We start from the raw sequence: 15,392 nt of genomic DNA on the forward strand, positions 1-15,392 counted from the left end.
CTAAAATTACAGAGTCCAACAGCGCATACTGCCAGCAAAGATGGTGAGCAACTAGAATACTTCTCCGTATCCATTTCAGATCAGTAGCTCATGAGCTCTCATCCTCATTAACAAGTCTTCCTCAGCTAGGACTCTCGGGCCATCTGGAATACTTTTCTCTGACTGCTTCCAGAGTCTTCCTTTGGTGTTGTGCAGTTGGCCATTTGGCTCACAGTAAGCTCTCCACTTGGGTGAGTGACTTCGAATCTAGCACGTCTCATCTGAACCTCTAGGCCCCACTCCTTTCAGATCTGCTATTAAACGCCCCTCCTCCTCTGCCCCTCCAGCCCTGAGTACATCCTGTCTTTTCCACGCGTGCACCTATGAAAGCCCAGTGGAGGAGCCAGAGCCATGAGAGCAGACAACAGGAAAGCCGAGCATTCTGGGTAAGTCAGGATCATTGCTGTCACCAAGTTTTATCTCTCTGCCTTTCAAACAAAATGAAAATAAATGGCTTTTAAAAAGAAAGCTATATTTGATGAAACGGGGGGTGGGGGGGAGCCTCTCCTTGGGCAACTTAGTCATATACTGCTGGCTTCTTTCTTTTCATTCACAGCCAGCCTCCTTGGGATTGCGCCTTACTTACAAGCCGGCCTAACACGGCTTCATGAATGCCGGCAGGAAACACCCGATGAAACCAAGGTTAACCTGAGACAAACTTTAAGAAGACATGAAACAATCAAGAATTTAATTCCTCATTCATGTCGCAGCATGTTTAAAAGCTCTGTGGTGACCTAAGTACCCGCAAGGGTTCAACTCCTCCTGCCCGTTAAGGTCCGCCCCCTCTAGCGGGGAGAGCAGCTAAGAATGCAAACCACAGAAAAGGTGCGCCCGGGGATGCAGAGGGGCGGGAGGAGGGGGCCAGGGCTCCCCAGGCGGGCTTCCAGGGAGACTGGTGCTGTAGGGCGGAATGGGGCTCAGAGGAGGCTCGAACACGGGCTCCCCAGGCGGGCCTCGAGGGAGCCTGGTCCTGTAAGGCCGAAGTGGGGGGCTCCAAGGCCCAGAGGAGGCTCGAACACGGGCTCCCCAGGCGGGCCTCGAGGGAGACCGGTGTTATGAGGCCGAAAGTGGATCGAAGGCTCGGAGGAGGCTCGAACACGGGCTCCCCAGGCGGGCCTCGAGGGAGACTGGTCCTGTAAGGCCGAAGTGGGGGGCTCCAAGGCCCAGCGGAGGCTCGAACACCGGGTTCCGAGGTGCTCGGCCGGGCGCGCCCCACCCTCCGTCACAGCCGCCCCGCCCCCTCCCGCGTTTCCGGCCCCGCGCGGAGCAGTCTGGGAGCGGCTTCCTTGGATGCCGCCCTTGGCAACGGGCGGCGCGCTCTGGCCTGCAACGGCTCCTGGCAGCTTGGCTCCTCCCGGGGCTCGACCGGCAGGCTCCCCTCAGCGCGAGGTAGGAGAAAGGCCTGGGCCGAGAGCGCCTGGGCCCCTCGCGCTGCACCCGCCGCGGGCCCGTCTCGGGGCTGCACCCCGGCGGGGTGGGTCCCCAAGGGGCCTGGAGCACCCCGACCTTCGCCGCTCCCTCCCCGGGCTGCTGGCGGCCGGCGCTGCCCTTCGTCCCCGGGAGTGACCGACCCCAAAGCACGGTCAGGGCTTACAGGCAGACCCTTCCCCAGAGCGGGGGTCCACCCATCCGGACCTGGAGCCGGCAGTCCCCTCCACTCGGGTCTCCATCCTCCGTTGCCTTCCCGGGCTCCCACGGGATGCCTTTACTTTTGGTGTTAAACTTTTGAAATTGCCTAGTGCAGGTGCAATGATGAGAGACCCTTCCCAAGGCGTGAGGGGCTTGCCCCTCAGTGTGGGGCTGCTGTAGTTGTTCCGAGACTTGATGCGGATAGCGCAATTTACCCAAGTCCTGCAACCTGCTGGCATAGTCCCGTGTTATTAGCTATAGAGTTCTTAGAACACCTGCTACAGTATATTGTTTAGGGCATAGAGAAGACAGGTGTGCGTGTTTGGTACAGATGTTGTCAGAGTTAAACTTTTCGGAAAAGGTTTTACTGGCATTTAATTCGTTCTGAGGTGGCATTTTCCCCAGGTGAGTTCAACCTGAGGCCAGTGAATGTATAGGGGTTATTTTTGAAATACCTGAGGGAATCTGGAAACTGTGGATCATGACATTTGTTCTGCTCCCCCAACCTCCTAGCTGGTAACCATGGCGGCCGCTTTCCCCCTTGCTGGCTTTGCTTTCCACATCTTTAAAGTTAGTGTGTTCGGCCCACACTGTGGCCCAGTGGGCTAAGCTGACACCTGCAACGCTGATGTCCCACATGGGCACCTGTTACGGTCCTGGCTGCTCCAGTCCCAATCCAGCTCACTCTAATGTGCCAGGAGCGCATGAGAGAGACCCAGAAGACGCTTCTGGCTCCTGTCTTCAGACCCATCCAGCTCTGACCATGGAGGCTTTCTGAGAAGTGAACCAGCAGATGGGAATCTTCTCCATCTCTCTCTCTGCCTTTCCTTCCCTCGCTCTGAAACTCTGTCGTTCAAATAAATAAGCCTTAGGGAAAAAAAAATAACAAAAGGAACAAATGTCAACCAGGATCTCTTGTATTTCTAAATGTTTTCCAACCTGTGTACCACAGCGGAAAGGGTTCCAGTTGTACAGTTGCTTGTTTTTTCTGTACTTGGAAGCAGTTTGCACTCCCGGGCCGTTTCACACAGCTGTTCTCCATGTGTTTTCCCGGCCAGCAGCATCAGCAGCACTGGAGGACTTGCTGCAAATCCATGTTCTAAAGGAGGAAGGAGGTTCGATGTTCTTAAAGTTACTTAGAAACGGCAAACCTGGATTTCTAAGGAAGAGGCAATCTAAATCAAATTTGAGAACCACTGATTTAATTTTCTCTGAACTGAGGCTTTTCAGTTAAAATGTTGTTTTACCAACCATGTAAACACCTTTTGGCAGTGTTTTGTGATTAGTATTTCTTTTCTGGTTGACATTTGTTTTTAAGCAGTGATTTTGCTAATTCAGAATTGACCAGCAATCTAAATGTAACAACCCCAAACTATAAAACTCTTACAGAAGTAAACCTGAGGGTAAATCTTCCTGACTTTGAATTAGCTGTTTCTCACCTGTGACCCCAAAAGTGTAGTAAAAAAAAAGATAGGTAAGTGGTATATCATCAGACTAAAAATTTGGTTCTTCAAAGGCCATTATCAAGAAAGTGAAAACAGGGGTGCTGACATGGTGGCTCAACAGACTAGACCTGGTCTGTAGTACCAGGTCCGTTCCCGTATGGGCACGGATTCTGGTCCTGATTGCTCCACTTCTGATCCAGTTTGCTGCTTGTGGCCTGGGAGGCCAGTGGAGGATGGCCCAAGTTCTTGGGTTCCTGCACCCACATTGGAAGAAGCTTCTGATCTGGCAAATCAGCTCAGATCTGACCATTTTGGCCATTTGGGGAGTGAACCAGCCAATGGAAGATCTTTCTCTGTCTTCTCTTAAATCTGCATATCAAATAAAAATAAATAAATAAATATTTATCTAAAAAAAAAAAAAGCAAACCACTCCTTTCCCCTTAAAAACATAAAGTAAAAATCTTTTCTTGAAGAAAGATTTATTTACTTCTTACCTGAAAGTCAGAATTAGAGATCTTTCCTCCACTGGTTCACTCCCCTAATGGCCGCCACAGCCGGAGCTGGGCCCATCAAAGCCAGGAACCAGGAGCTTCTTCCAGGTCTCCACGTAGGTGCAGGTATCAAAGGCTTTGGGCCAGATTCTGCAGCTTTTCCAGATCCTAAACGGAGCGGGAAGAGAAGCAAAGCAGCCAGGACACAAACCAGTGTCCATGTGGGATCCAAGTGCTGGGAAGTGGAGGATTATGGGAACCAAGTGCTGGGAAGTGGAGGATTATGGGAACCAAGTGCTGGGAGGTGGAGGATTGGCCCACTGAGCTGTTGCCATCCAGCTTCCACGCTCTCTCCTTGGTTTATGATATCTATCCAGTTGCCCACCTCTCTCCATCTGTCAATGTGGCTGTCAGTTTCAAACTGACTTACGGATACTAACTTAAGTTCTTCACCATGCGTGACACTGGATTTCATTAAATGCCTGTAGTTTTTTCTTTTGAAATAAAATTTATAAGAAAAACCCAAAATCTCAAGTATGTTTCTGCTGTGTGACCCTAACTTTGTCGAGGCATAAAACACTTATCCCCATCCCATACAGTTCTCTGATGCCCTCTTACATTTAATCGCTCCGTCCATCTCAGGAAGCAGCCAGTGTTTTGTCTAGAACTTCATATAAAAAAGGACAGTACACTGTTTTGTCCTTTAAGTGCCAAGCTTTTGTTTAATTTTTTTTTCCTCAATTTTTTAACTATTATTATTTTATGAAAGTTGTATAGATTCTGGGATTTCCCTTATTCCCGCTAACCAAAATCCCCACCATTATTACGATAGTATAATTCTTCAAAGAGAGTCATATGTCCATCATTGTGTGCTTGGGAAATGGCAGAGTCCAGCATGCTATTGTCAAGATAGAGTTAACAGTTTCATTGGGAGTCCATCTTTGTCTGGAAATAGAAATGCGTACTGTATTATATCCTGTACATCTGGATATGACAGTTTCCATTACACAGTTACTATGCATCCCCTTAAATGAAAAGCCACAAAACAAAGTCAATAACAGGAAAATAGAAATTAACAATGCCATGAAGTTAAATAACATGCTGCTGAGTGACTAATGTGTCACTGAAGAAATGGCAAAAGAAAATCAAGAACCGTCCTGAAGAAAATGATACTACGTGTGATCTGTGAGTCATTGAAGAATTTAATGAGAAAGTGTTTTGAAGAAATGAAATTAAAAAGAAACAAAACATCAAAATCCAGAGATAGAGTTTCTGCTGATCTTTGTTGGTGAGATATGTTTCCTGTAGGCAAGAAATAGGTAGGTTTTGAGTTTTTGATCCAGTATACTAATTTATGACATTTGATTGATGAGTTTAAGCCATTTATATTCAGGGTTAATATGAATGGGTGGTAATTTGGTCCTGTATTTTAGTTGTGGGGATTCGTTGCTTGATTTAATCTTTTATTTTACTGGAATGTTCTTCACATATACCTTTGGGTTTGGTGGATGTTATTCCTCTTCTCTGTCAAGAGAACACCTTTACGTATCATTTGTAGGGCAGGTTTGGAAGAGGCGTATTTGAGCTTTTCTTTGCTGTGGAAGAATTTTATTTCACTTTCACAAAGGAAAGCTTTGTGGGTGCAGTATTATGGGCTAACAATTTTTTCCTTTTAGAATCTGGAATATGTCACTCCATTCTCTTCTAGCCTGTAGATTTCTCTGAGAGGTCAGCAGTGAATCAGATTGGGGTTCTCCTATAGGCCAATTAATTTTTTTTTCACATGCACATTTAAGGATTTTTTTGCTATGTACAACTGAAGAGAGCTTGATTATCATGTGTTGTGGTGAAGATTGGTGGTGCTGATCTTTCCAGAACCTGCTAGATGTTAGGTCTGAGGGCCACGCGGACCTGTTTTAAGTTGTAAGATGACAAAGTCAGTAGTGTTTTCTCTGTTGGACTAGTTCAATGCACTGAGTTCAGTGAGATCACTTCCAGCTCAACACATGTGCAGCTCACTGTTGTTCTTCCAGGCTCAAAGTCTTTGCCACATTGTACAAAATGGCACCTGATGTGCCACTTTTGGAGTTCTTGATCTGCTGGCCGTTAGGTCTGGGAGCTACCCAGACCTGTCTTGGGTGGAACCTTGCACATTGGATGCCACATTGCACATAGGTGCAATGGACTTGAGTCAGAAATGAGTTCACTCTCAGTTTAATGTGTGTACATTGCTGTCCCAGAGCCTTTGCCTCCATACCCAAAATGGCACCCAGTGCAGCTCTGGTGGGAATTTGGACTGTGTAATCCACCCTGTTCCTGTACCACCTCTTTGGAGTATCCTGCTCTGTCTCTGCTCTTAGTCATGTCAAACAGACCAGCAGGATGGGCAGATCTTTGCCAGGTTTCACCACCTGAGCTCTCAGTCAGCTTCCCTTCCCACCTGGCTGCTGGTGGAGCTCTAGCCGCCTGTGGAGCTCAATTTGCCACTTGCACACTGCCACTGGGGTTCTGGTCACTGCTGCACCTCACCGTTTCTTCGCTGCTTCCCAATGTTGGCCAGTCTCCAGGTGCCCCTCTGCCATCAGCCTGTCCTCCCCTTGTTCCTGGAATGTGCCCTCTCTGCTTCACCCTGGCTAATGATTGTCTGTTTGTTTAAATGTGTTCTTACCCTGTTCCACCATCTTGATTCTCTTCTTGTGTACTGTTTTATGTAAGACCTCTTTCACTCTATAATCAAGAAACTTCCTTGCTGTTTTGTATCATCATTCCGTTCTCTTATTTGTGAATAGTGTATCATTGAATAAATATGCTGCATTATGCCTACCTATTCTTTTGTTAGGTGTTTCATATGTTTTTGATATTTAGCTATTATGAGGAAAGCCTCTATGTACATCCCTATATCAGTCTTTTGTAAGACATCTGCTTTCGTTTCTCTGGATAAATACTTTACAGTGGACTTGCTAAGTCAGAAAAGGTACATGTGATTTTTGTAAAGTCACCCCACTCCTTTCCAAAGTTGTACCATTCTCAGCAGCTGCGTGTGAGTATTCTAGTTGCTCACCATCTTTGCTGGCAGTGTGCGCTGTTGGACTGTAATTTTAGCCATTCTTGTGAATGACCGTAGTCATGTGTGTCTTGCCTTGCACTGATCTGACGTTTGTTCTGCAGCAGTGCTAAGGTCCAAGAAGATCAGTGCGATGGGCAGTGGTCCTCTGTGGAGCCTGTCCCCCTATGCCATATCAGAGCAGTCAGCTGTGTCTGCAGTACCTCACACTTAGTTTTAGGAGTTTAATGTAAGGAAACAGTTTAAGGCATAAGAATATGTTAGTTAGATTTGGCCTGGTTATTAAATATTGTATTAGAACTTACAATTATTTCTTATTCCAAGAATGTATTTACATGACTGCTTTTTCTCAGGTACAAATGATGCAAAATGTGCACTTGGCTCCAGACACAGATGAAGATGACCTCTATTCTGGTTACAACGACTACAATCCCACCTATGATACTGAGGTAAGAACTGTCATACGCATGCACACACACGAACAAACTGGGATCCACACTGCCCTGGTTAACTAGCTGGTTTAGGATGACTTTGGATTTGAGGGTTCGTTTTTGGTTGTTAAAAGTTGATTTAAAAAAAAAAATCCAAAAATGTTATTACTGAATCCCACCATGGTAATGATTACAGCACACAGAAAGCTGTGAGGCAAAGTAAGATACAGCTGATTCAGATTGAGATTCAGGGTCCTGCTTGAAGTGTGTAAGGCAAGAAGTGTTTCCGATTTTGCAGCTTTTCGGATTTTGGAATGTTTGCATAGATTTCATTGGTTCGAGCATCCCTAGTTTAACAACCGAAAATGCTGAAAGTTTCAGACATCAGGATTGGATCTACTTATATTTCATATTCTTCAGCATTAGCTAGGAGTGTGCAAATTCAGGCTTAGATGACTTGAAACTGTAAAATTTTGAGTACTTGTTCTACATGTGAAGTAGTTCTGCTTCTTTTTTCAGTTATAAATATTTTATAGAAAAATTAAATAAGTTCTAAGAAAAATTAAAATCAGACACACACCAAACATTTTTATTATTGCCAGACATTTCCCTATGTGAATATATGTATGTTTCTATATATTTGTGGGTAAAATAGAATAATCTATATGTACTGTTTTGTAACCTGCCTTGTCTCTTTCATGAGTATCCAGCTTAATATTTGATGGGATCATAATTAAAATATGAAATAACTACCAAGACATTAGATATTTGCAACTATGTTTATACTTTTTAATAGGAATTATAATTTCTAAATTGTAAAAAGAGTAAGTTCTTTTAAAAAAAAATTTTTTTGTTGTTGTTTATTAGAAAGGGAGATTTACAGAGAGAAGGGAGAGATGGAGAGAAAGAGTCTTCATCCGCTGGTTCATTCCCTAAGTGGTTGCCATGACCAGAGCTGAGCTGGTCCAAAGCCAGGAGCCAGGGACTTCTTCTGGGTCTCTTCCAGGTCTCCCACATAAGTGCAGGGCTTTGGGCTGTCCTCTGCTGCTTTTCCAGTCCACAAGCAGGGATCCTGAATGGGATGCTGGGGTTTGCGGGCTGAGGATTAGTCTGTTGAGCCACCATGTGGACCCGAAATCAGTAAGTTCTAATTATATAGAAACTTAAAGCTGTCATTTGTGGGAATTTGTGAATTCTAGCATTTGATAATAGCATTTAGTAATCTTTAAATTTATTTTAGTAATATGAAAGGCAGAGAGAGAGAGAGATCTCCTATCCACTGGTTCATTTCCAAAATGCCAGAGCAGTCGGGTCTGCCTCAGACTTATGCCAGGAACAAGAAACTAGTGTCCCCACCATATATTTAGTAGTCCTTAAATGCTTCTTTTAACCGGAAACCTAGAAATAAAATAAGCAACAAAATAGAAACTATCTGGGCTAAATTGGCTAATCCTCCACCTATAAGCTCCAGCATCTCATGGGTGCTGGTTCATGTTTCCACTGCTCCACTTCCCATCCAGTTCCCTCATGGCCTGGAAAGGCAGTGGAGGATGATCCAAAGCCTTGGGACCCTGCACCCACCTGGTAGACCTGGAAGAAGCTCCAGGCTCTGGCTCTGAATCAGCTCAGCTCCAGCCATTGCAGTCATTTTGAGAGTGAACCAGTGGATGGAAGACCTTTCTGTCTCTCCTTCTCTTTGTAAATCTGCCTTTCCAATAAAAAATAATTGATCTTTTAAATAGAATTTGCTTGCTTTTTCATACGAGATAGAAAATCTGAACAATACTGATCATTATAGAAAATTTGCAAAGTGTGGAGACCTGGACACAGAAAGAAATAAAATGACACAAATTCTGTTACCATCACTGCAGTTACTGGAGGCAGTTGCTTCAGATGTTCATAGAATAGGCAGTTAGCCCAACTTCACAAAGAAAACATCAGAAGCACTGTGCAGTTTGGCATTTTTAATTGGAGAATTGCTTGGCTGTTCTTTTAATGTGAACATTTAGTTGAAAGTATTGATTTAATTAGTGACATTCCATTAATAGTCGGTCGACCTTAAAAGAATCTTAAAAGATTGTTATCTCAAAAATTCGTCGACGTGGAATATAAGTAATTATGCCTATGGCTTTACACTTCATATGAAAATTTCCAGTTTCTATGGGTGAGAGTGGCATAATCATTAATTTGATGTAGTTGATGTGCAGGATTATAAAAATAACCTGAACTGAAAACGAAGGAGGCGTGCTGGTATTTAATAAAGTCATTGTATAGCATCCTGATGAACATTTTATTTTCATGGTCTGTGGGCCTTGAAAATATAATTGATGTTGACTATTTTTATGTGTTTGTTTTTTTACATACTCAGTATGTGTGTGTATATGTATAAAATTTTTCAAAAAATCAGGGTTACAAAGAAAGGGAGAGAGATCATGAATCCACTGTTCACGCCACAGAGGAACATGATGGGCTGGAATGGGCCAGGCTGGTGTCGGGGGCTGGAAGCTTCCTCCAGACCTCCCCTCACCCACCGATGGCCATAGGCCACGCACTCACACAGACCGTGAGCAGGGAGCTAGCCCAGTCTTACAGAGCCGAGCTGCTGTGTGGCATGTTAGGTTGGCCTTTGAGGCAGGCTGGTGGGACAGGATCCGGGTCTACAGAGGAACGTGTCTAGCCAGCACACGTGGCCCTCATTGTTTTGAGGGATTGTGGGACTCTGTTTTTCCTTTTGGAGAGGTGTTGGAGGTCTTCGCTTGGCTCCCCGGAGTTGACAGGCTTATCTTTTGTATGCACCTGAGTGTGCGCCTGAGTGTATTCCTCTCCTTTGCGCAAGAGTCTGCAAAGGTACCCCACCTGCAGCTGTGTGTCCCAAGGTCCAGGCACAGCCTCATGGGTTCTGGTCCCTGAGGGCAGAGATCCCCAGGCACCTGAAGCTGATCAGACATTTGGCAATGTCAGGTCATCAGTGGATTTCAGAACAAACCTGGTAAAGGCAGGGGTCCCTTAGAAACTCAGATAGCTAGCATGTGGAACTTAGAGGGGACACAGGCAACCACCATCCCTGCCGATGCACGGCCTGGGCACCTAGGTCCCAGGTATCCCCCCAGCCTGATTGGCCACTGAGGCAGAGCCATGATGGCCCCTGCCCGTGTACAGCCACTGTATTTTTTGAGGGAAGTAGACTGAAATATATATGCAAAGATGGGAGTGGCATTAAGATGTGTAAAGTGTTAAAGTGTGTGTGTGTGTGTATGTGTGTGTGTGTGAAAGAGAAGTAGGAAATAATAAAGGCTGTTAGCAGATTGGCAGGTGAACTCCAGTTGTAGACAACTGACTAGGTTGATTGCACCCAAGCAAGTGCTACCCTGCTAGAAGAAGAGCAGCTAACAGCTGGCGGGCATTCTAGGCCTGGTTAAAGACAGATTTGTGTTAATTATGCCAGTGTGCCAGCATAATTGCCTTTTTTTTTTTAAAGATGTGTAAGTACACCGTCAGACAGGGTCTGGATCCTGGACTCAAAACTGTCTACAGGGAAAATGACAAGGTCTGTGGTCTGACTGTGGACTGTCAGAACCGGGTCTCCTTGGTTGCTGAGGCCTGTGCAGTGGACAGCATGCCCAGGTGCACATGTTGGACATGACAAGCAGCGCATCGAGGCCTGCAGAGGATGCTAGTACCATGGAGGGCAGAACAAACTGGACAGCTCTGCCAGCCGTTGCTGCCATCTGGGGAATGAACCAGCTGATGTTCTGTCTCTCCCTCCCTCTCTGTAACTCTGACTTTCAAAATAACTGATCTTTGTTTTTTTAAATGAGATTTTGTTCAGGAAATCCAGTATCACTTATACCTCTGCCTTTGATTGGTGTTCCTTTCCTTAAATAGAAGGAATAAAATGCAAGAGTGACCGAAGTAAATTGACTTTTTATCTCCTCTGAGATGTCGGTTCCAAATGCAATGCAGGAATCAGCGAAGGGCTCCATTTGCCTACACGAGCTCTTGTCTGAACCTCATAGTGGCCTCTCCAGGGAGAGGAAACGTCACTTCGGGCAGAGAGGGAACAAAAGAAAGGGAAGATAATGATTCCAACGTAGAGGAAAAGATGGGGCAGAGGGAAATGGGGGTTTCTATTCTGAATGCTTCGGTCACTAGCAAGAAACAGAAGAAAAGGCTGTTCTGTTGGTGTGCTAGCCAGGGTTGTAGTTCACCCTTGGGACAGAGTCAGCAAAGTGCCCTAGGATGACTGGTAATGAGTACTGCTCTGGGGGGGGGGGAAGATAACTTAGGCAGTGTGACAGGGTGAGGTGGGGGGCAGGCGCCTCGATCCTTCCCTGATGTCAGCAGTTGAATTACAGAGGATCTTCAATACTGAAATGGGGTTCCAACTGTTCTCCCAGACCCCCAATTCTCACTTGATTCTGAATGTGAAATTTGTCTCTCTGTGTTAGGACTTGGAGAATGACACAGCTTTTCAGCAAGCCGTGAGAACCAGTCATGGCAGAAGACCTCCAGTAAGTGGAATTTCTCTAAAAGGTTATGGTAAAACACACATCATGCAGTTTGCCTCTGTGACAGTCTTCCCCTGTACATTAAGTTTGATGTGTATTCATGATGTTGTAAAAAGGGTCTCTGGGGCATTTCCACCCTCTGCATCTGAGCCCTGTGTCTGTGGAGCAGCTCGCATCTCCTCCCCTTCCCACGCACCTGCTAAGCACTGTTCTGCTTTATGCGTCTATGAATTTAACCACCCCAAGTACTCACCTCGGTAGAAGCGTAGATGTTTTGTTTTTCCGTGACTGGTTAGTCCAATATTCCACTTAGTCTAATATTCTCAACATTCATCCTTGTCACGATGTGTGTCAGACGTTCCTTACTTCCTCAAGGCTGGGTTGTAGTCCATTGTCTATATATGCAGCATTTTCTTTTTCCCATCATTGGTGGATACTTGCCTGTTTTTGTTTGTTTTTGCGTTATTGGAATTATTTTTATACTTCGAATATTAACTTCTTATCAAGACTTTTTTTTTCCACATTCAGCATTTCTGTGCTGTTGATTGTGTTCTATGAGGCACAAAATTGTTTCCATTTTCTGTAGCCCTTCTTGCCTACTTTTGCTTCTGTGGCTTGCACTTTGGGTGTCATATCCTAAAAAGTCACTGCCAAGATCAGTGCTGAGTAGTTTTCTTCTAGGCGTTCCCTAGGTTTGCGTTGTATATTTAGGTGTTTAATCCATTGTGAATTGATTTTTTTTTTTCTGTGTGGTCTAACGTTGTTCTGCGGGGTCTCCCCCACAGATTCTTCTAGTACCCCATTGTCAGAGGGGGTGAGCCTGCTACCCGCCATGCAGCCTCCCAGGGTGGGAGAAACAAACAGAAGGATAGGGGTTCTGTCTAACCAGTTTCAATTTATTTGGGAAGTACAAATTCTTATGTAGGGTAACAAATTGCCTCAGGCCAGGAATTCCAGGAGCTCCAGGAGAGGAGACCTAGGGGCCAGTTGTCACCTGCACAACTGCGAAGCCACCTCCCATAGGCCAGGGGTAGTGAGCAAAATGGCCCTGGCCAGTCATTCTTTGAAACAACTTGACCCCTGTCCTGGTTGACGTCCAGGGCTCTGTCCTTGGCCACCATCTTACTTGCCACGTGTAACCCAGTGACCTTGATTGTTAGTTGCCATCTTGTTGACCTAGTACCTCTTTGCCCCTGGGCCCCACAGTTGTTCAACTTTTTTTTTTTTTGAAAGGCAGAGAGACAGGTGGGTGATAGATCTTCCATCCACTAGTTCACTCTACAAACGCCTGCAACATCCAGAGTTGGCCCAGACTAAAGCCAGAGTTGGAATTCTGTTTGAGTCTCCATTGTGGGTGGCAGGCACCCAAGCAGGTTCGCTATCCTCTGCTGTCTCCCAGGCATGCTTTAACAAAGAAGCTGGCTCACAGTGGAGAAGCTGGAGCTCAGACCAGGTGGCACACCAGGGGATGTGGGCATCCCAGACAGTGACTTAACCTTAATTGCTGTGCCAGGTGTACCCCCATTGTGTTACTTTATGCATTTTTTTTTGAAAGACAAGAAGCTGGTTAAAGAGAAATGATTTCCAGCTGCTAGCTCATTTTGTAAATGTCATCATAGCTGGGAGGATGGAGGCCAAGTGCCAGGAACTCAGTCCAGTTCTCCCACATGGTAGCAGAGATTCAGTGCTTCCTGCCATCACTGCTGTCGCCCAGATTTTGTGTTAGCAGGAAACTGGAAGCTAGAGCCAGGAGTTGGACTCAAGTGCTCTGATGTGCATGTGTCAATCTCAGTGGTCTCAAAAAATGCTGAGCCAGATGCCGCTCCCTTTTCCCCTCGCCCCTCTCCTCTCTTCTCCTCACTCTTTTCCCCTCTCCCCTCTCCAGAACTTTATGTTGCTTGTGGATAGTCAGTTTTCCCAGCATTATTTGTTTAAAAAGTCATCCCTTCCTGGTGAATGGTCCTGGCACCCTGCAGGAGCTCGTGTTTGACCACATATTCAAGTATTTATTTCTGGAGTCCTTTTTCTACTCCCCTGCTCTGTATGTCTGTCTGTATACCAGTACTGCACTGTTCGTTACTGTAATTTTGTAATGTATTTTGCAATCAGAGAGCAGGGGTCCTCTGACTTTAGTGATCTTTTTCAAAACCTGTTCTAGCTATTCACAATCCCTTGACATTTCATAAAAATTTCAGGATGAATGTTTCTTACAAAAAATGACATTGAGATTTGGTTGCAGATCACATTGAATCTGTGGATCGTTTTGGGCAGTATGGACTTTGTAGTAGTGTTAAGTCTTTAAATCCATGAATACAAGATGTTTTTCCATTTATTTGTGTTATCTTTAATTTCTCTTCCAGCAGTATTTTGTAGTTATTTCACTGTATCCAATATGTAATTGCATATGTGGTAATTAATTTAATTGACATGTAGTAATTATACCTAGTTATATACAGTCAGTGAATTTGAAGTATTTTGAATCAGAGAGTTTCTTTATATTAGTTATTACAATATGTTTACCTAAAGCAATCATTGTTTAAAAACTGTTTTCCTGGGATAGGCGTGTGACACATTAGGTAAGTAGCCACTTGGGCCTCACACATCTGGTGTTGGAGCGCCTGGTTCTAGTTTGAGCTGCTCAGCTCCCTGTCCAGCTTACTGCTCATACACACTCTGGGAGGCAGCTTTTGATGGCTCAGATATTTGGGTTCCTGTGGCCCATGTGGAGTTCTGGGCTACTGGCTTTGGGCTCACCCAGGCCTGGCTGTTTGCGGAAATTTGGAAAATGAACTAGCGAATCAAAGATCTGTTTCTCTGCATCTTTCTGCCTCTCAAATAAAAATAATAATAATAAAAAAAAGGAAAACCAACATAAAACCTGCCTATTTTTTAAAAATTATTTATTTGAAAAACAGAGTGATATAGAAGCAAGTAGGGAAAGATCTTCAGTCAGCTGATTCATTCCCCAAAGAGCACAACGGTCAGAGCCTGGCCAGGCTAAAGCCAAGAGCCCCTAACTCCACCTGGGTCTCCCACATGAGTACAGGGGGCCCAAAACACCTGGGCCATCCTCTGCTGCCTTCCCAGGAACATTAGCAGCAAGCTGGATCAGAACTGGAACAGCTAGGACTTGAACCAGTGCTTATGTGGGATGTGGCCATCACAAAAGCAGCTTACCCCACTGTGCCACACCTGTGGACCTTAGGTAGTTTTTTGCTTGTTTAACCCGAGAGAAAGAAAGTAGGAACTCCCATCTGCAACATCTGGGTCTTCGCTGATGGTGGGAGCTGAGGACGTGTTCCAAATCTTCCCTGATGTCAGGAATCCAAGTAATGGAGCCATCACCCCAGCTTCCCATGGTCTGTATTAGCAGGGAGCCGATATTAGGTGCCGGAAGTGATCATCAAACCAAGTTATCTGATATGGATGCAGGCATCTTAATTCATGTCCATTTCGCTAAGCCAAGCACCCACACCTCAGGCACGAACTTGAAGCTCTAAGATACGTTTAAAGACTTACAATAAAGCAAAAAGAAGTGACTGAAGTTCACCTGACAACTTTTTGTGTTAATACCTATAATTCAGGCATGTTTTCCCATAAAATTAATGTGTGGGGTTTTTCTTCTATATTTTTCCCTTTAATAAGTTATTATTCAGTTCAAAATATTTTCAAATTCTTATGATGATTTCTTTGTTGAACCAAGAGTGGTTTATTTCCATACATGCTAAGAATCTTTTAGTTAGCTCTATGTTACTGAGTTCTAGCTTTATTTTTAGCTGGTAACA

At 45.0% G+C, this 15,392-nt stretch overlaps 1 protein-coding gene across 1 annotated transcript in view; it reads left to right on the plus strand.

Annotated features, from left to right (window-relative positions):
- The first annotated feature begins 1,348 nt into the window (after window positions 1-1,348).
- The window catches only part of IFT88 (intraflagellar transport 88), a 110,258-nt gene continuing 96,214 nt past the window's right edge, over window positions 1,349-15,392 (plus strand). The window contains exons 1-3 of the mRNA XM_040988357.1: window positions 1,349-1,428; window positions 7,022-7,117; window positions 11,548-11,610. Of these exons, the coding sequence (XP_040844291.1) occupies window positions 7,028-7,117; window positions 11,548-11,610 (153 nt within the window). The 5' untranslated portion in view covers window positions 1,349-1,428; window positions 7,022-7,027. The remainder of the gene's footprint in view (window positions 1,429-7,021; window positions 7,118-11,547; window positions 11,611-15,392) is intronic.

The sequence above is a fragment of the Ochotona curzoniae genome, unplaced genomic scaffold (assembly GCF_017591425.1).
Source record: "Ochotona curzoniae isolate NIBS_2020 unplaced genomic scaffold, NIBS_Ocur_1.0 contig_4838, whole genome shotgun sequence".
NCBI lineage: Eukaryota > Metazoa > Chordata > Mammalia > Lagomorpha > Ochotonidae > Ochotona > Ochotona curzoniae.